Below are 21,974 nucleotides of genomic sequence, written 5' to 3'. Positions count from 1 at the left end.
GACATGAATAATTATCCAGTTCACTCAAAACTGCAGGAGAAGCCCCACTCCAGCCTAGCCAACAAGTATCTCCAATGCAGCATATCTTATTCTTGAAGACATCACCTGAAGGAGAACCCATCACGTCTCTCTCATTGTTAGAAAGTTATTTTCTGACATCAAGCATAAATTTACCTCTGCATTTTGAATCCATTGCTTTTGTTCTGGCCTCAGGAGAATTAACCCAAGAAAGTGGAATACACCATTTGAACAAGAATCATCCAAATACTTGAAGACAGCCATTATGCCCCCTTTGAGCCATTACTTCTCTAAGTTTCCTCAGTTCCTTCAGCAGATGCTTATATGGCTATGGCTGTGATATGCTTCATCATCCCGCATGTCCTCTTGGAATCATATATCTAGAAATTGAAGGGACCTTAGTCAAGTAGTGCAAATGTTTTAAAATAGAGTAAATGGAGACCCAGAGTGGACCTTTGCCCAAAATCTCATAAGGAGCAAGCATTAAAGATATAGATTAAATCACATTCCTTTGAAATCCTTCATAACATTTCTTCTCCCATTTCTTTCTTTGATAAAGCTTGTTGTATAACAACCTTGGAAAAGGTATGATTAAGACTAAGATAGGTATCCATCAGTCAACTGAACCTAGGTTAATTTTCTATCCTAATTAATGTCCCTGCCCCAGATATTAGTAGAACTGCAGTTAAGCATTAGTTCTTTCTTATCTCTATTCCATAAGCTTTCCTGGAATTTACACACTTAAAAATGAATCTTGACATGGTTCACTTAGGGGGGTGCTTCATAAACTAATATGGCCATCCTAATGTGGTTATAGCATAGCAGGATGTAGCAATTTGTGGTAGGATCCTTAGACTAAAAAGGCTTGTTCAAGAATTGAGCTCAACTAAAGAATATGGGGAAAATGAGTGGGGGATTGGGATCTATCTTCATACAGAAGGAGTCTTACTGAGAGGCAATGGGAATCTGCCTAAATGACTCCAAACTCCCCCCGTCAACCCTTACATACACCCTTCAACCAATTGCTCTGGTCACAGGATTCTCTACCAGGAGCACAGTGACATTGAAGAACGTGAGTGGGTCTGACCTGGAAAAAGAATCAACAGATTTCACCAGCACTCCTATGACTGGATCTACTGTGAGAGATTCCATTTCAGACACTACAACAGAAATAGTTGTCATGGAGACAACTCCAGGTATAATAACCATGTTCTCACTATGGCCACTGTAACAGGTGGTGTGAGGTCTGAGACACACAGGTCAACTACATACTCTCTCATAGAAACCTCAGTTCCCCAAAGGGATCTCACACTAACTCATAGTGTGAGTTACTATGGGCACTGTATACCTTGCAGTTTCCATGACTCCATTGGATTCCACAGCCACCGCAGGTAACAGTGATCCCTTAAAGATCAGTGCAGCTTGGACAATTTCTTCCATTTTCCTTGCAGACATATCTATAGAAGAAACAGCCCCTAGAGAGTTCCAACACACCTTTATTCCATGGCCTGCTCCAGTTGATTCTTCCCATATCACTGTCTTAGAGTTACAGGAATTGAAATCAGCTACATTTTATCTTTAATCTCAACTTCGTGTAGCCATCAGTGCCACAGAGATTGAATCAAGCCCAGATTTGCCTATGAGGCAAATCATCCCAAAGAAACAGTATGCCATAAAAATCTGAAGAAAAGAGACTATCCATGAAAATGGGGTAACAGTATTAAAAGCTTCAGAAATAATTGAGAAAAGATCATTTGGTTTTGCAATTAAGAGATTGTTAATAACATTGAGAGGATGATTTCATTTTAATGATGTACACAAAGCATCTCAAGGACTTTGAACAAAAAAGGAAGGAGATAAGGAATAATAGCTATCAGGGACAAATGGGTAAAGGGAAGGTTTTTGTTTCTTTGTTTTTGCAGATGGAGTAGTAGAGAAGCAGTCAGTAGATTATAGAGATTGTAGATAAGTGAGACAGTGGGACAATAGAGGAACACTCTGTTGTGTAAAGGATGAAGTAAAGAAAGCACATATTTTGGAGTTTACAGTCAGAACATATGGAGATAATATATTGTCTTTTCTACTCCCTTGACTGTGATATGTACACTTATTTAATCCTACAGGCAGTGAGGTTGCTGTAGTACCTATCTCAGACCGTGAAGCACCAGGAGAAAAGGAAGTACTGACCAATGGCCCTCTGGTACCTGAGTCTACTGTAGGCCCTATAGGTAAGTAAATACCTCTTTTCTTTCTCTTGTGTTGGTATATACCCTTCCTGGGTCTTCCCCCCAGTTTTGAGACAAGATATGGATTCATCTTCAGTCTGAGAAAAAGACACTGATAGAGGAATTTACAGTTAGAATACAAGATTTGGCAACTTCATCTGCCATATTATTTTCTGCACAGAAGTATGTTGTGAAAAAAATGGATGAAGAACTACTAGGGATTTGGTATTTTTCTTGTATTCACTTGCATGCACACATATTACTTCCCTGATAAAAGTCAGCCATAGAGTCTTTTTCATTTCAGTCAGCAAGAATCTTTTTCATTCTTGTCTATGCATTCCCAGCACCTAAAGCCCCCAAATGAATGGCACATAAGAGTAGTTGATGTTTTTGATTTTTGACAAGAACACATATCCACCAGGCAGGCAGACTGAGCCTGGATCCCTGGACTTGTGCCAAGAAGTCAGGAGAGATCTTTCTAAGGCACTGATCTTTATTATTTAATAATTCTCATAGTGGCCACCCACTCTAGAATCATAGACCCGGGCAGAATCCTTTTTGTTAATGAAAATTCTTGTCAGGGAGAAAGTAATGTGAGAAGTTGGGATTTCGTTGTTTTTCCCAAGAAGGAAGTAGTCTTTAACAGGCAGTTTCCAAATGACCCCAAACTTCCCCCATCAACTCTTAGGCACATTTCAATCAAATGCTCTGGTCATAGGATTCTCTACCAGGAGCATAGTAACATTGAAGAATATGAGTGGGTCTGACTTGGAAAGAGAATCAGCACAGTCCACCAACACTCCCATGACTGGTTCTACTATGAGAGATTCCATTTCAGATGCTGAAACAGAGACATTCACCGTGGAGACTATGCCAGCCAAAACAACTGCTCAGGCTTCCCTTCTCACTGTGGCCACTGTAACAGGTGATCTCAGCCCTGAGACACATGGGACAACCACACACTCTCCCACAGAAGCCTCAACTCCACCTGAGACATCTCTTGGAGCAACCATGGGGACGGGAAGCCCCACAATTTCCATGACTCCGACAGAGCTGACAGCCAGCACAGTCTCTGATGGCTCCTTAAAGGTCAACCCAACTGAGAAGATTTCTTCTACATCCCTTTCAGACACACTTGTATCAGAAAGATCTAGAGAGAGTCACAGTACCACTCTGACTCCATGGCCCACTTCAGTTGCCTCAGCTCCAGGAATGGAAATCGGCTCCATTTTGCCTCCATCTTCAATTCCTGCAGCCGCCAGTGATAAAGAAACCATGCCAAGCCCAGATTTGCCCACGAGGCAAACCCCCCCAGAGCTGCAGGATGTTCAGACTGTAACGGAACCAGAGTCAGCTGCCCCATCCTTCGCTGTTTCCAGCATCATTCCAACATCTGTTGGAGGGGACACAAGCATTTTCTTGGTATCTACAGAAGGTCCAAGAGAGGATAAAACAGTTTCTAGCACTTTGCCGGACACTCCTGGAATCACTCAGACAGAGCAGATTCATTCTACAAGCCCAGAAGGGCCTGACAGAAGCTTCACCTCTTCTCTGGCCCATGTAAATGAAGCAAGCAGATATGCTAGGACTGTCCCCTCACCCTCCGTGGAAGGCATGACAAGCCCAGCTGAACCTCCTACCCCGGAGTCCACAGAGCCCACACTTCCTGACGAGGCCACTCCCTCTGTTGCACCAGTGACTGAATTCAGCACCACAGACAGTGGAAAGTTACAGAGTAGTTTGGACTCCACCAGCACCCCAATGTGGGAGACCAGGAGACCAGGCAGCACTGCAGCCTCAGACACCAGCACATTCAGCCCAGGGGAGTTTCGTCCTGCTGAGAATACAGCTAATTTCATGTCAAGTTCTGTGGGAGGGTCCAGCCCAGAACCAGCTGTCTACACCACTCCATCCCATACCTCAGATGTTACTACAGGGACCAAGCTTAGAGGAGAGACAGACTTGTCCTCGATATTAACCACACCAGCACCTGCTGTCTCCATCACCACTATCTCGGAGGCTCAGACTGAAATAAGAACAGGGATTCCCTGGTCCTTGACCTCAGCTGAAACCACAGATATCACCATGATTGGTAAAGATACTATGTCTACTTTGCCACAGACCCTTTCTCCTCCATCTCCAGTCATCTTATCTGAAGTTACTTACAAGGCTGAGGACATGAGCTCCAATGTTCCCAGGACTGAAAGCATAAAGGTCACAGACATGACCTCTCTTTATCCTAAAGACACTACCAATCAAGAATTTGTGGGCATAGTGGAGGAGAGTAGCACAAGTGTTTCACTGATCACTTCTTCACTTGGACCTCCTGTGTCCTCAGCCTCTATTATGGGAGTGACAAGTATGTCAGGTACCACTACTGACTCAACACAAGTGACTACCACACATGGAATCCCAAATAGAGACTCAGAGAGGACCTCAGTTCTCCCATTGGCCACAGAGGGCACAGACAATACTTCCACAGCCAAGATGACTGGCAACATCACTGTGGTCCCTACCGAGCACAGCACTGAAGCTCAAGTGAGTTCAGCCCGGCTTCCTACCACCAGTACCAGTTCCGTGGCTCTCTCTGAATCAAGCACAGTTTCCCCCTCATCTACCACAGCTGAAACCAGGACTCGCACCATCACTGGAACAGATAGCATCTCTTCTTCAACTCCTATAACCTCATCTGGAGTTACTCCCGTCACTGAGAACATAAGCTCAGCTGCCTCCAGGACTGATGCCACAAGTCTCACCTTTAGCACTAAAATCACAGACATTGTCCCTTTCTCCCCCATGGTCACTTTCAGATCTGAACTTCCAAGTACAGTACCAGAGAAAAGTACAAATTCCCCACTGACCACAATTTCTATTAAAGTTCCAGTGTTCTCAGATACTAATCCTGTAAGCTCAATGGTCACCTCTGTTGGCTCAACTCCCTTGGAGACTACTCAAGGTGTTCCACATACAGACTTAGAGAAGACCTCTGAGTTGCTTCTGACTTCCTTAACCACAGAGACCACAGAAAGTACTACTACAGGCAGAGTGACAGAAGGCATCACCTCAGCTTCTCCAGAGTTCAACACAGAAGCTGAAGTGAGCTCACCCATTCCTTCTACCACAAGTCCAGCAGAGATTACCAAAATTTCTGAGGCCATGACTCCCAGAGATATAAGCCCCTCCTCCATGTGGCCAGAGGTAACTACAGTGACTCCTGTCCATATTGGATCAGATTCAAGTCTGGCTGCTGTGACTCAGGCTAAGCTATCCAAAACTCAAAGTCCATTAATCCATACTAAAGTCCCACAGGAGAGTGCCACAGAATTCCCTTGGTCATCTACTGCAACTGAGGCCACTAAATCAGTGACCATAACAGATTCCACTCTAATCTCAGAGTCGCAGGAGAGCCAGGCTTCCAAAGGCACCATCCCAGGAAAAGAGGAGGCCAGCAGGAGCTATCCCACTTTGTTTTCTCCTTCAGAAAACCCCACGACACATGATACTAGTCCCGAGAGCGCAACAAGCACTGACCAAGCACCGTCCACTTTGCCAACTGAGGAATTACCTGAAACAGGTACCAGCTCAGCTACTTTTGTTTCTAAAATGCTTTCTGACGTCACTTCTTTAGAACCATGGACAAGTACCGAAGGGTTTGAAAGTCAAAGCATGTCTATCCTGGAGACCAAAACTGATCTAGCAATCGGTACAGGGCCTGCTATGACTTTTATCTCCCCACTGTCAAAAATCACAACTCCTGTCAGCATGGATATGGAAACTGGGTCCAATTTAGCTCCTTGGGCAGCCAGCCCCTCCTCAAAAGTAGAAACAACTTCCAATCTGGTTGATAGCACAGTGGAGGAATCCTCCCAAGGAAGAAGAACTCACAGTCCCATCCATGAATCTCCAAGTTCAAGTCCGGGTCCTCCTTCTGCCTTCACTACTCCTGAGACTTGGACAACAGCAGGTGCCCCTGATAATACTTCCCCCTTGGAGGACTCCGGGTTAGCTGGCCTTACTACAGAGTCTGTGAGGAGCTCAGGGGAGACACCAACTCTAGATGTCAGCCTGCCTCCATCCAGAACACAGGAAGTCTTGATATCATCTCCAAGCCCAACCCCCACGGCCACAGAAAACAGCAGTTCCAGAGCAGAGACAGCCTCTGTTTCTGCTCAAGTACCTTCCACTTCCACCCTGTTCACAAGTAAGCATATTTTAAGTAAGCCTTCCTTGGAGGGGTTTGGGGTGTGGCCCTAGAGGAAATGGATGGGGTGTGTTTAGGGAGGGGAGGCCTAATGCCTTTATAAAAAGCAGGAAGGAATCTTCTTTCCTTGTCCTTTCCCTCTTTAGCCTTCTATTGGGTCACTTTAGGGCCTTTTCCTTAATGCCATATCTGTTGAATCATTCATTTCTATGGGAGGGCAGTTTCACAGTTTCTGTGCTAAAGTGATTCTCCTTTTGTCATTGGTGGGATCCTGATTTCTAAGTCTAACTTTTATGAATTATCCACTAGTGAGTTAGTGCTTTGGAAGGAAAAAAGTTTTTTGTCATGTGGGAAGAAGTCCGAGAAAGCACGTATTTTGGGACTTTACAATCGGTGGCAACAATGTTTTTCTCTTTTTGCCCACTAATAATGACATGACTGAGCTCTGGGCTCTCCTCTCCCCTCATCTCTCCCTGCAGGTGGTGATGCTGGTGTTGTGCCGGTCACACATGCCTCAGGCCATGGAATACCAGGAAGCATAACAGCACTGACCAGAGGTCCCCTGATACCTAGGTCCACTCTTATTCCCACAGGCAAGTAGATGCCTTCTTTCTGTCTCCCCTGTTGGAGGGTCACATCTTTACGACCTTGTGTCTCAGTTTTATAGATGACATAAGAGATTATTTAAGAGATGATTCGTCTTCAAAGTTTGAGAACAAGAGTTCAGGAGGGGAGTCTTAAATCATGATCATATCTTCTAGTTGTTCCCTCCCTACACCCCAATTCCCAGAATGTTGTGAGAATAGCCTCTGAAAGAACAGCTAATTGGGAACCATATATTTACTTACTCAAGCATGAGAAACACAGGAGGAACCGCATCCTCTCCCATAGGAACTTCTTTAGTTCATCTGAGACATCTAGAGCCACCATAGGCATTGCCAATCTCCAACTTTTCCTGATGCCAGAAAAGGTTATATTTGTTTTGTTAGAAGGATCATTTCTATAAGGACAGGGATCAAATGGTTCCTTTTTGTCTTTTCATCCTTAATACCTAGCACAGTGTTTGGCACATAGATTGTATTTGCTAATCTAAATGCTTACTGATTAGTCATAGTGTCATTTGTATTATCCATACAGACTATCTGAGTCTGGTTCCATAGTCCATGTGGTTTTTGGATGCTTAAGTTAAGCATTCATCCAATATAATTAAAATTCATTATTAATGTGGCTTTCTTAGGGAAGCAGTGATAAATGAATAAAAACCCCTAACATTTATTACATGCTTAGTCTCCACCAAGCACTATGCTAAGATCTGGGGCTATAAGCACAAAAGCAATGATAACTCCTGCCATCAGGGAATTTACTTTCTAATAAGGAAACAACACATGTAAAGAAGTGGTAGCCAGTTAGGAGCAATTTAATCTTGTGTGGTACAGGGATGTGAATGAAGGCCTAGGACACTATGTGGATACACTACATTGGAGGACAATTGACAAAATTTAATCATAGCTCCAGATTTGGAGAGTATCTGGAGGACGAAAGTATATGCACCTGGTTGAGGGTACAGAGTAAAACAATGACCATGGATTTCATGACATAGATCAGGAGAGGCAGTTACTGATAAGGACTGTGAAAATCCAGGGCGGACTTTACAGGAATTAAACATGAATCCTGCAGGACTAGTCTTTGATGTGGACTTCAGGGCGATAATGAGGCTCTAGAAGAGATGGCCAGAGTGTAGGTTAAAATCCTTAATAAGCTTGATGGAAATGCAAAGGATAAAGTGCCCATGATGGATAAAGTGAAGCATTAGGGATCAGGTGTTATCCTTAGAAAATAAAGAATACTGCTGAAAGAAAATGGATATCTCTGCCAAAGTCTCACCAAACCTCCTCACATACCAACCAACTACTCTGGCCCCAGGATTCTCCAACAGGAGCACAGTAACACTGAAGAGAATTGACAGTGTCTACCAGCATCCCCATGACCAGCTCCACAGTGACAGATTCTGTTTCAGAGAGTGCAAGAGATAGTTATTAGGGAAATCACTACAGGTACAAATACCTGGGCTCTCTTCTTTCTGTGGTCAAGGTGAGAAAGGGACTCAGACTTGAGACAAACAGAAGAACAATATCTTTACCCATAGAAACAGCAGTTCTTCCTGAAGGTGTCTCTGCAGTAATCAAGGGTTCTATAAAGCTCCCATGCTCCTGGACTCCAGCAGAGCTCAGTTAGCCCAGGATCCAGTGATCCTTAAAGACCTTAATAGTGATGGGATGTTCAGGCAGGAATAGAGTCAGACTTAAATACCTTATCCTTCACTGCTCCCAGTTGCATCATCCCAACAGGTGGTGGAGGGGATATAAGCATTTTCTTGGTTTCACAGAATGTAAAACAGTATCTAGTACTTTACCAGAGAATACCGACTCACCAGAAACACAGAGGTACACTCCCAAAGCACAGAAGTAATTCTCCAGCCTGATAGAACTTCCACTTCCTTCTCTGCTCAGCCAACTGAAACAACCAGTTACTCCAGTAATATCTCCTTATCTTCTGTGGGGGGATAACAAGCAAGCTTTGCCATGACTAGAGCCTAGACAAGCCCAGCTGAACCTCCTACCCCAGAGCCCATGGAGCCCATACCTCCTAAGGGCAACTCCCTTTGTTGCACCAGTGACTAAATTCAGAACCAGGGACAGTGGAAAATGATAGAACAGTCTGGTTTCCACTAGCAACCTAGTGTGAGAGACCAATAGACCAGACAGGATATGACAGCACACTCATCCCAGAGAAGTTTGATCCTGCTGAGAGAGCATGACTACCTTCATGTCAAGTCCTGTGAGAGGGTGCAGCTCAGAACCAGATGTCTACACCTTTCCATCCCATACCCCAAGTACTACAGAGACCAGGCTTGAACAAGAGCCAGACTCATCTTTGGTATGTTCAAGCACCACACCAATACCTATTCTTTCCATCACTAGTGTCTCTGAGACTCTGCTTGAAACAAGAATAAGGGTCCCCTGGTGCTCTACGTTAGCTGAAGTCATAGGTCTCATCATCATTGGAGCAGATATCACTCCTATAAGACCTATAAGACTCCTTCAACTCTAATAATTTCATCGTGGGCTACCTATAAGGCTGAGGACATGAGTTTAACTCTCCCTGATTCTGCAACCACAAATCTGATCCTCAGCACAAATGTTATCCCTCTTTCCTGTACAGTCACTCTTAGTCCTGGAATCCTACAGTGGCAGAAAGCAAAACAGATATCCCTCCGACCACTCCCTGTCCCTAAAACTCCATTGTCTTACAGTACTCCTGGAGCAATCAATCACCTCTACTGGCTTGAGGAGACAATGGCTTAGAGCCATCTTAGTCTTCGAGGTTAGTATTGTAAATATAGTTTCCCTTAATACTACTAGTTTAAGAGAGATTTCAGCAAGTTGGGAGATTCAGACTCAGAGAGAAAAGCTCTATATCCAAGTGACCAGTGGTGACCACTGTGACCCCTGCCTATATTGGGTCAGACTTAAGTCTGACTATTTTGATCTGTCTGAGCTACCTGAGACACAAAGTCTACTGATCCGTAAAATTCTACAGGAAAGTAACACAGAATCCTCATTTTCTCTTACGGCAATTGAAGCTTCTGGAACAGGATACAGCTTTTGCAGCTTTTATTTTGAACCCCAGAATTAGGGGAGACCCAGACTTCCATAGATACTATCTAAGGCAGAGAAACTTTATCTTATATTCTTCCTCAGAAAATCCCAGGCCACATATCACTGGACCTGAGTACCAAGCACTAATCAAAGCATTGTCCATTCTGTCAACTTCAAGAAATCACTGGAGAATAGGGATTAGCTCAGCCCCCTCAGTTTCCATAAAACTGCCTAAAGTCATTGCATTAGCATCAGAGATAGGCATCCCAAGGTCTTCTGAATGACAAAGTACAGCTACGTTGGGGCCCAACACTGCTCCAGCAATAGGGCTTAGCCCTGCTGTGACCTTGATCTCTCCACTGTCAAAGGTCACAATTTCTAACAATACAAATATGGAAACTATGTCAAAGTCTGCTGTCTAGGCAACCAGTCCCTCACCACATGTGAGCTTTCCCAATATGGTTGTTACCACATTTGTTGGACCCTTCCTAAACTCTTCCTCAAATACCCAATCCCTAATCCAGTCCAAGAACCTGCTAATTCTGCCTTGATCATAAGTAAGATGATTTCTAATTAAAACTCACTATAACGAGTATTGATTTGGCCCTTGGGAATATGGGTGGATCAGGGAAATGAGAACTTTTTCTGGGTTAAAGATGATAATATAATGAGCATTTCAAGGTTTGCAGTATGTTTTATAAATATTATCTGATTTTAGCTTCACAGGAAAGCAGATGTTGCTTTAGACCACCATTTTCTATATGAGGAAACTGAGGCAGACATAGATTATGTGATCCTTTCAAGGTCACCCAAACTAGTAAGTGTCTGAGTCTGTATTTGAACTCAGATCTTACTGACTTCTGATCTAGCACACTCTCCACTTGGTCACAAGAATCTCCTTTTCTTGGCATTTTCCTCTTTGAACCTTTATTTTGAGCCATTTTTTGCACTTGAGTGGTCAGACACGCTGTTTACTCCCTTGGAATAAAATCTAGTGACCCTTGTACCAGCTCATTTTCCTCTTCTTAGGGGTTGGGGGTGGAGTGAATTGCTGACATTTCCAATGATTCTAAGAAATGTCAGGATTTTGCGATGGTGAAAAAGGATTTTGTCATGGGAGTTTTCTGCAACTAGTGTGTGGGAAGAAGGAACAGAAAAGTACAATTTAGGACCTTTGAAAAGTACATATAGGGACATATTTTTACCCCACAAGTCTCATATTATCAATCTGTGGATCCATTCATCCTTTTTTTTTTTTTAAACATTCATTTTTAAATTCAACTCCTCCCCTGCCCATCAAGAGGAAGAAAAATAAAATATAAATGTCAGATGTATATGACTGCAAGTCATGCAAAGCATATTTCTGTATTAGCCATGTTGCAAAAAAGCAAGAAAAATAAAAATGGCAAAAATGTGCTTTAGTCTGACTCAGCTCATCAGTTCTCTATTTGGAGGTAGATATCTTTTTATCATGGGTACTTTGCAAATATCTTAGGTTGCATTGATCAGAGTAGTTATTGATCTTTCACAGTTGATCATCATTTCATATTGCTGTTCCCGTCTATGGCGTTCTCTTGTTTTTACTCACTTCACTTTGCATCAGTTCTTATAAATCTTCCCAGATATTTCTGAAACTGTTGTGTTCATCATTTTGTTAACAGCACAAGAGTGATGTTCGTTGAGTCATTTTTCAGTGATATCTCACCTTTCATGACCACATTTGGGATTTTTTTGGGGCAAAGAGTGATTGCTATTTCCCTCTCCAGCTCATTGCACAGATGAGAAAGTGAAGCAGGGAGGATAAATTGATTTGCCCACACATTTGTATCTTAGGTCATATTTGAGCTCATTCAGATGAATCTTCCTGATTCTAAGCTCAGTGCTCTTATCCACTGCCCCACCAATCATATACCACAATTTGCTCAATCATCCCCCAATTAAATCCCTCATTCATTCTTACAGGTGGTGAGGTTAGTGTGGCAGCAGCTACACGCATCCCAGGCCAAGGAGCCACAAGAGGCACTGCAGCACTGACAAGTGCCTCTCCAGTGACTTTGTCTACAGGCAGTCCCACAAGTAAGCAGAAGCCTCATTTCTGCCTTCTCTTCTGGGATTGATCATTCTTAGTCCCTTCTTTCTTGCTCCGTGTAGATGATAGATGGAATTTTCTTCACAATTTGAAAAAGAACTCAGAAGAGAATTTGTCATCAAATTGTATGGAGCTCTTTCCATTGCTTTCTCTCAGGCTCTGAAGGCTCTGGAGAAACTGTTAGGGATTTTGCGTGTGAAAAAAAAACACACACACAATCTTTATTATTACATGATCAGAGTGTTAGCTACATGTAACATAGACTGTATATTCCACTTAATCCCAAGTTTAACTCTTCTGCGGATCCTCCAACTGAGGATGAGGGGAAAAAAAAAAAACTTGCTCATTTTGACATTTTTTCCAGCTCCTATCAGCTGTATTGTTTTAGTTGTAGGATTATATTAATTAATATATGGTCATAAATATCATGAGTCCCTCAATAAACTAGAGCTAGATGGAGATGGTAATTTTTTTTTTAAATCTATTGTCTACGTTAGCAGAAACTGCTAGTTTGATACCAGGACTAGTATCCATCAGGCAGTCTCTCTGATCTCTGATTCTTATACTATTTTGTCTTTAGGTGTCAGGCCAGATTCTTTTAAGCAATACTATTTTTATTATGAGAAATTTTCAGATGGTCACTCTCCTTACACAGCAGTGAATCCCCATTGCTTGGAGGGTCGAAATGCTGCTCCAAGAAATGGTCATACTGAGGAAGGAGTTTGAATTTGGAGTCAAGGAATTTGAATAGTGAGGTTGGCTGATATCCCCAGTACAGAAGTTTTGTTGAGAATAGTGTGAATCTCTGTCATAATGACCTAACTCCTTATCGACTCTTAGGTATATCCCAACCAAGTACTTTGGTCACAGGATTCTCTGCTAGGAGCACAGTGGCAGGAAGGACCACGGCTCTGTCTGACATGACAGGGGAATCGTCAGAGCCTACCAGCACTCCCGAGACTGGCGCCCCTATGAGAGATTCCATTTTAGGCACTGCCTCAGAGATAATTACCACTGGGACAACTTCAGGTATAGCATTAACTCCTCCCTCCCTTCTCCCTGATGACTTTAGGTTTGAGACACATAGCAGAACCATACCCTCTCCCCCAGAAGTATTAGTTCCACCTGACACATCTTGTGAAGGCGCCATGGGCACTGCTAATATCCCACTCTCCCTGACTCCATAGAGCCCACCATTAGCTTAGAGTCCATTGCTTCCTCAAAAGCCAGTTTAGGTGGGAAAACTTCTTATGCATTCCCTATAGAAACAACTGTAGCAGAAACAGCTCATAGGGAATGTCCTAGCACCTACTTGACTTCATGGCCCATTCCAGTTGATTCTTTCTATACCACTGTTTCAGCTACAAGGACTGAAATCAGTCCCACTTTGCCTCTGTCCTCGACTCTTGCAGCTACAGAAATCCTGCATGGGAGCCAAACCACCCCGGAGAAGCGGGATGCTCAGACAGGAACAGAGCCAGGCTCAACTGCTCGACCTCCCCCTGCTCCCAGTATCATTCCAACATCTCCTGGAGGAGACCCTAGCGCTTTCTTGGTGTCTACAGAAGGAGCAACAGAAGGTCAAACTGTGCCCGGCGCCTTCCCAGAGAACACAGATGCCCCCGGGAGCATCCACAGAGAACACATGCACTCCTCAAGCCCAGGAGTGACTCTCAGGCCTGATAGAGCTGCCACCGTTTCTCTGCCCAGCCTAACTGAAGGAAGCAGCTATTCCAGAACTGTCCCCTCACCCTATTTGGGGAGCATGACAAGCATGGCCATAGCTGGAGCCCAAACAAACCCAGCTAAACCTCCTACCCCGGGGCCCACAGAGCCCACACCACCTGAGGAGGGCACTCCCTCTGTTGGAGGTGCCTCTGTGGTACCGGTGCCTGAATTCAGCACCACGGACAGTGGAAAGTTACAGAATAGTTTGGCTTCTACCAGCAGCACCCCAGTGTGGGAGACCAGCAGACCAGGCAGCACTGGAGCCTCAGACACCAGCATGCTCATTCCAGGGAAGTTTCATCCCACTGAGAGTACAACTAACCTCACATCCAGTCCTGCGGGGGGGCCCAGCCCAGAGCCAGTTGTCTACACCACTCTACCCCACACCCCAAGTACTTCAGAGACCAGGATTGAAGAAGAAACAGTTTCATCCTTGGTAATGGCCACATCAGCACCTGCTGCTTCTATCACCAGCATCTCTGGGATTCTGTCTAGAGCAAGTACAGGCACCCCGCAGCCCTCAACCTCCACAGAAGCCACAGCTCTCACTACCACAGATACCATCCCTATACAGCCAAGGACACACTCTCCTTCACCTTCTGTAACTATATTAGGGGCTGAGGACAAGAGCTCAGATGCCCCTAGGACTGAAGTCACGACTCCCATCCCCAGCAGCAAGGTCACAGACATAGTCCCTCTTTCCTCTGTCAGCTCTCTCATTCCTGAGTTCCCAAGTACAGTGGCAGAGAGCAGCAGCGATGTCCCACCGGCAACCACTTTACCTCCATCTCCCATATCCTCAGCTACCACTGTTGACAGTGTACAAAGCAAATTGAGTGCCCCTACTGATTCAATGCATTTGGGGACCATGACTCATGGAGTCCCACAAAAAGACTTAGAAATGACCCCAGGTCTCCCTCTGGCTACTCTAGCTACAGAGGACATGGTCAGTTCTATCACAACCAAGACAACCAAATACAGCTCTATGACTCATCCAGGGCTCAGCATGGGAGCTGAAGTAAGCTCAGCCCATCCTCCTAGTATCAGCACAGGAGAAATCCAAGCAAGTTCTAAGACTTTGAGTTCCAGAGAGACTAGCTCAATTTCCAGGGGATCCTTGGTGACCACAGTGACCCACCCTGATGTTGGATCAGGTTCAAGCCTGTCTAGTGTGACCAAGGCTGAACTATCTGAGACTCAAAATCCATTAATCACCACCAAAGTTCCACAGGAGAGTGACACGGGCTCCCCATTGTCTCCTACTACAAGTGAGGTCTCTGGAGCAGGGACCATAACAGCTTCTATTCCGAACCTGGGACAAGAGGATACCCAGGCTTCCATGGGCACCATCTTAGGCACAGAAGCCAGCAGCATTTTCCTCACCTCGTCCCCCTCCTCAGAAAGCCCCAGGACACACATCACTAGTCCTAAGAGGACAACAAGTAGTGATGAAGCACTGTCCACTCTGTCAACTGAGAAATCACGGGGAGGATCCGATGCCTCTGTTCCCACAAAGCTGCCTGAAGTCACTGTATCAGCACCAGAGATAGGCACCCAAAGGTCTTCTGAGAGTTTAAGTACATCCACTCTGGAGGCCAGCACTGCCCCAGCAGTCCAGACTAGCCCTGCTGTGACTTTGATTATCCCATTCTCAAAGATCACTTCTTCCAAGATAGATACGGAAACTGTGTCAAAGTCAGTTTCCTGGGCAGTCAGTCCCTCAGCACACGTCGCAACAAGTTCCCCCAGTCTGGCTGACACTACTTTGGGGGGCTCCTCCCTGATTCCATCCACAAGAGAATGGACCCACGGTCAAGCCCCTGAGTCTCCAAGTCAAAGCCCAAACTTATCTCCTGTTTTCACCATTCCAACAAGCTGGACAATCCCCTCTAGTTCTACTCCCTCTTCAGAGGTCCCAAGGACAACCAGCTTAAAGACTGTACCTGAGAAGATCTCTATGGAAACACCAACTTTAGATGTCAGCTCACCTCCAGCCAGAACACAGGTAGTCTGGACATCAGCGTCTTCTACCCAAGCATCCACAGCCTCAGAGGGCAGCAGTGACAGGGCGGGGACAGCGTCTGTGTCTGCCCCTGTACCAGCTAGCTCCACCTTGTTCACAAGTAAGCAGACTTCTAAGTAACACTCCCCATTTAGGTGACCTTGATGTGGCCTGAAAGATAGGGGTTGGGGTCTGCTCAGGCTGGTGAGAACTGTGGGCAGAAAAGCAGGAGTGCTCTTCCCTTGGCCTTATCCTCTCAGAGGATATTTTAGTTTTTGGAATTCAGGAAAATCTGTAGAGTTGCTTTTGGTTCCTCCTTCTATCTACAGGCCTAGTGGCCTTTGTACTTTAGTCAATCTTCTTTTTGGGACGATTCACTATTGGGTTTCACTTCTATGGTATATTGTCTAGTGATGAGGAAAACCTTTGGAGGGGGATTTTCCTGGAGCCAGTGTGAGGATATGCACTCATTTTGGATTTTGAAGTTAAGTACATAAAGGGACAACATCCTTTGGGTGCCCTGTGAGTATGGCATGACTGAACCTTCGGCCCTTCCATCATTCTTTCCTGCAGATAGTGATGATGGTGTGGTTCCCATTGTTCCAGACCATGAAGCACCAGGAAACACTGAAATACTAACAAGTGGACCCCCGACCACTGTGTCTACTGTTAGCTCCCCAGGTAAGTAGAAGACTTATTTCTTTTTTAAAAATAGTATTTTATTTTTCTGAATACATGCAAAGATAGTTTTCATCATTTATCTTTGCAAAATCTTGGGTTCCAAAATTTTTTCCTCCCTTTTCTCCCCTCTCCCTTCTCAAGCAATGCAATATAGGTTAAATGTGCACAATTCTTCTAAACATATTTCTATATTCAGAACATTAATTTGTCTTTCCCTTATTGTTTAACATTTCTGGGACCTTGTTTCCATCTCTTTGGAATTCGTAGTTAAGACTTGAAGGATCTTGGAAGAGGAAGAAGTATAGGGAATATTCAGTGTTGAAATCAATAGGTCATGTATTGGGCATATTTAAAGAAAATTCACATGGCTTAATTGGAAACTGCAAAGGCAGCAGGAGGCAAAGACAGTCAGATAGTAAGAGGGTCCACTGGTCATTCCACTGGAGTCAATGGGACCTTACCTTGGGGTTTGGGTTGACAATTCCAAAAAGGGTTTGGAAGAAGGAAAGGAAAGGGATACAACTAGAACACCATGATCTTCTGGCAAAAACAGTTCATGGGTGGATATTCATAATCTTGGGAAAGAATTCTTTCGTGGTTTGACCTCTCTTTACTGCAAACACTTGGTAAGACTACTGGGTCATGCTTTAGACTGCTCTAGAGTCAGTGCTACTTATTCTGCTCAAATTTTAAAATAGCTCAGATGTTTTTGAGAATTGAAGGAGACTTCCTGTTCTATCCAGCCTATTTGATTTACCACCTCTTCAATCACCGTTAGCAAACAGGAAGAATTTCTAGATGGAATGGAAGATTCTATATATAGTGAGTAAATAGGGGTATTGTTTTATAGAAAATGCAGGGTAGAAAGGCCATGGCTAAGAGACAAGATGAGAAGAGATGATTAAAGACAGTCCAGACCAGAGTCTGGACCTGAAGTAAGGATGATCTGAGTTCAAATATGACTTCAGATACTTCTGAGCTATGTGACACTAAGCATGTCACTTAGCTTTTCCTTATTTGTTTCCTTATTTGTAAAATTGGAATAGTAACAATAGCACCTACCTCTCATGGTGGTTGTGAGATTCAAATAAGAACATATTTGAAAAGTATTTTGCAAACATTTAATGCACTATATAAATGTTAGCTAAAAATTAGAGGCATTTTTATGGACTGTGACACACATAAATGAATTAAATGAAATGCTTATTATATATGCCAGACACCCTGGTAATTGTTGGGAACACAAATACAAAAGTAAAACATTCATTAGCCTCAAGGAGCTTACATTCTAATAGAGACAACATATAGAAGGGAGTAGTGCCCAGGAAGCAGATTTTTGGTTTGGGGAGTGGTCCATGATAGCCTATGAACATTTTTTTTCTAAAAGCAATTGACCTGATTAATTATTTTGAATACAAATCAGCTTCATTAATAAATTGCCTTGTTTATGTCAACCCTGATCAAATGACCAAAGAGCCAAAAAACAAACAAAAAAAATCAAACCCCAAAAGGCAAAACCCAAACCAAAGAGCTCCTACAGGTTATCAAAGCCACAGTTAACTCTAAAAAGAAAACAAAATAAAACAATGGATATAAGCAAAAATCTTTCTTTATTCATTTGGAAGAGGGAAACTCTTCTACCCCTTTGCCCCCCACACCGAGTGGGAGGCCCGCTTTAGTATGGGCAAATCTCAATACTTATACTAGTGGCTACACAGATGTAGCGCTGACATTGAGGGTCAATAGCAACAATGAGACAAGAATCATTCATGGCAGGATTTCATGCCTGGAACATGGGCACTTTGCAGGTTCTTGTCCAAGCTCAGAAACTATCTGATGCTTGTATGTAACAATGCTGGGATTTTTCTGTGGCTGATATCATTCAGAGAGGGAGCCACAAAGGATTGTTTTTATACTAAGCTCAGAATACAGTTTACTTGCTAGGTCTTAGCCCTGGAATCCAGGATTTCTTCTAAGAGTAAAAGGAGAAGAGCAAAAAAAAGATGGTTGTGGCATAGGGTTATAAAAACAAGGAAAAATACACATTTTATGTGTGTCTAGGGCACACACAAGATAAGGAGAGAAGCTATGTTATGTATAGTGATAAGGCAGATGCCAAACCCAGGCAGCTGATTAGAAGAGATACGGCAAGCTAAATATAATGGGCTTGGGTGAGTTTGTACTCACTGACTTATCAAGACAGTTTAGCTCCAGAACAGAAAAAAAACAAAGTTATGTTCATTAATTGCCCCAGGGACCAGAGGCATGATTCCTGGTTGGCCAGTCCAATGAAGAGAAATGTGGCAACAGCAAGACCGATGTCATGATGGTCTGGCTGCTTGCCTGAATGGAATGTACATCTTGCCTTGGATTCATCTTTATAGATTGAGAAGAAGAGAAATCTGAAAAGGGAGTTTAGACATTAGATGGGTCTGCCAATTCAGATGTTCCACTTCTGCTACTATCTACCTAGTAGATATTTCAACTATGAAATAGTTGGACAAGTTAATCGACCTTGCTGAACCTTAGTTTCCTCATATGTAAATTAAAGGGTTTGGAATAAATGACCCCTAGGCTCTCTTTCAACTTAAAATCTATGATCTTACATTCACATAATTTGAACTGCAAAACTTTTCTAATCCAACTGACACCTGAAAAAGGACACCAAGCTTTATGTGAACACTTTCTGAAGTTTCCCATTGCACACTGGGATAGTGCTAATTAGAACATTTCTCCCCAAATCAAACTTAAATTGGCCTCTTTTCAACTTCTACAACTGCTTCCAATTTTGTCCTCTGGAACTAAGCAGGACAAGTTGAATTATTCTTCCGCATGACAGACTTTCCACTTCTGGAATGAAGCTATCCTGTTTTTTCTTCTCCAGGCTAAAATATCCAGATAGATATTGCCCCCTCCCAAGTCAGTCCATCCCAGGTCATTTGATTATCCTATTTTGTGTCCCTGACTCAGATGTCAGGAGAACACCAACTAAACAATGGACTCTTTTAGACTATTTCTTCTCCACAAGCCACTAGAGGCTCAGATGATCTCCTTGATCCAGAAGATGAACTTTGGAAAAGAATGAGTCCTCAGGAAAAATATCTATAAATCATTATGGATACCACAGAACATCAGGGAGGTACCTAATATCTGCCATAGCTCTTTAATTGTTGAAAATACATATCAGGGAAAAGGTGAATCCTGTACAGTGTTAGAAAGGAAAGTGAGTTGGGGGAAATTGGAATGTGTCTCTAAGAAGTAACTCAGTTAAGAGTCCATGAAGTTCTCTTATAAGAATGACCTCAAATACATACCTTTCAACCTTACACACATCTCATAAGCTGTGTTTTGTTTCTAGTACTCTAGTTCTGGAAGGTTTTGTCCTATGCCTTCATTATTTATTCAAGTATGCTATAAACATAATAGGCTGTTTTAAGGCTAATTTCTCCTTTACTTGAAACTGGTCTTTTTGCAAGCCTACTTTGGACTTTTTCCACATAACTATCCACTACTATTTGAGTCTGCCTGGGGGAAGGTAACACTCATCCTCCAGGCTTCAGACACAAACTGGCTTTTCTTTTCACAGACTTACATAATCAAAATCTTTAGAGTTTGAAAAGACCTTGGGGTGGCCATCTAGTTCAAGAGAAATGACAAAAAAAGTCCCCTTTATAACATGCTTGTCAAGTGCTTCTAAGTAAACATTATATTCATGTACAATAATTTGTCCTGACATCCCTTTATTACTGGGCACCATTTTAGTTGACAGTTCTTTCCTATGAATATTTTTGTGTAGATATGTTTTTCACCCTCTTTTACATTTTGAGAAGGGTATATTGCTAGATTAAAAGGTATACACAGTTTAGTAATTTTTTAATGTTGTTCCAATTTGCTTTTCTGAATGACTAGACCATTTTGAAATTCTTACAAACAGTGCATTAGTTTTCCCAATTTCCTGTACCACTCCAACAACTGTCATTATCCTTTTTGGTCATCTTTGGCAATCTTAGAAATGTGAGATAGAAACTCAGATTTTTCTTAGTTTGCCTTTTTCTCAATGGTTTGAAGCATTTTTCAAATGATTGTTGACAGATTTTCTTCTTTTGAGAACTGTGTTCATATACTCTGACAATTTAGCTATTGGGGAAGTGGCTCTCATTCTTATATAGTTCAGTCAGTTTCCTATATCTCTTAGACAATCAGATCTTTGATCAGAGAAACTAGCTTCAGAGATTTTCCTAATTAACTATTTCCCTTATAATTTCAGCTGTATTATTGTTTGTGCAAATTGTTTACAATTTTATGCAATCAGAATTGTCTAGCTTATGTTCTGTGATCCTCTCTATGCCTTGATCAAGAAGTATAGTTACAGAAAGGTATTTCCTGTCTTACTTAGCTAACAACTATATAGTGTCAGCTGTTGGTCTAAAATTTCTTGAACATGATGTCTAGACTCTTTCTTTGATCATGGATTTCAGGTAGTCCAAGAATTCTCAAATTTTCTCTCCTCAATCTATTTCCAGGCCAATTGTTTTTCTGGTGAAATATTTCACATTTTCTTCCAATTTTTGTGTTCTTTTGACTTTGTTTTATTTTTTCTTGATGTCTCCTGGAGTCATTAATTTCCACTTGTTTAATTTAAGGAGTTATTTTCTTAAGTGAAATTTTGCAGCTATTTTCCCATTTGGTCAATTCTGTTTTCTAAAGAGTTCCCTTCAGTGAATTTTTGTGTTTCTTTTACAATTTGGCATTTATGTTTTTTAAAGCAATATTTTCTTCAGTATTTTTGGTACCTCTTTTTACCAAGTTGTTAATTCTCTTTTCATAATTTCCTTTCTTCACTCTCATTTCTTTTCCCAATTTTTCCTATACCATTCATCACTTTCTTTAACTCTCCTAGGAATTCTTGTTTGGTTGGGGGCCCAATTAGCATTTTCTTTAATTTTTTTTCATATTGTTCATATTGTTTTCTTCTGATTTATGTGTTGGTCTTTGCTGCCACCATAGTAGCTTTTTATGGTCACATTCTTTTGATGTTGTTTTCTCAGTTTTCTATCTCATTGCTTGACTTTTGAATTATATGTTAAAGTTGTACTGTTTATCTAGGAGTGGGAGAGTACTGTTCAAGCTTCAGGATTTTTTTGTGGCACTGTTTTCAGTTTGGGGGTCTGCAAAATTTTTGGTGCTTCCAAAGTTATGTGATGCTGAAAGAAGTAATGGCCTTTGTTCTCCTAGTTTGTGCTCTGGTTTTTACCCTAGGAGGGCCCCTGTTTCTCTGCAGTCTCAAGTGCTTATGCTCCTTTTTGCTTTAGAACTCTATAACCAGTGCTCCCTGGTGATTGCCAGTGCTTCTTTTCACCCTGGAATTGTG

The 21,974-nt window shown here is 42.6% G+C and overlaps 1 protein-coding gene across 1 annotated transcript in view; it reads left to right on the top strand.

Annotated features, from left to right (window-relative positions):
• The window catches only part of MUC16 (mucin 16, cell surface associated), a gene marked incomplete in the record, with an annotated part of 203,838 nt that overhangs the window by 75,971 nt on the left and 105,893 nt on the right, over positions 1–21,974 (top strand). The window contains 8 exon segments of the mRNA XM_074301797.1: positions 1,056–1,214; positions 2,142–2,246; positions 2,962–6,444; positions 6,924–7,037; positions 12,066–12,179; positions 13,033–13,221; positions 13,554–16,043; positions 16,496–16,603. Coding sequence (XP_074157898.1) covers positions 1,056–1,214; positions 2,142–2,246; positions 2,962–6,444; positions 6,924–7,037; positions 12,066–12,179; positions 13,033–13,221; positions 13,554–16,043; positions 16,496–16,603 — 6,762 coding nt within the window.

The sequence above is a fragment of the Sminthopsis crassicaudata genome, chromosome 1 (assembly GCF_048593235.1).
Source record: "Sminthopsis crassicaudata isolate SCR6 chromosome 1, ASM4859323v1, whole genome shotgun sequence".
NCBI lineage: Eukaryota > Metazoa > Chordata > Mammalia > Dasyuromorphia > Dasyuridae > Sminthopsis > Sminthopsis crassicaudata.
The sequence above is the reverse complement of the archived record's forward strand: the minus strand, read 5'-3'. Positions and strand labels throughout refer to the sequence as shown.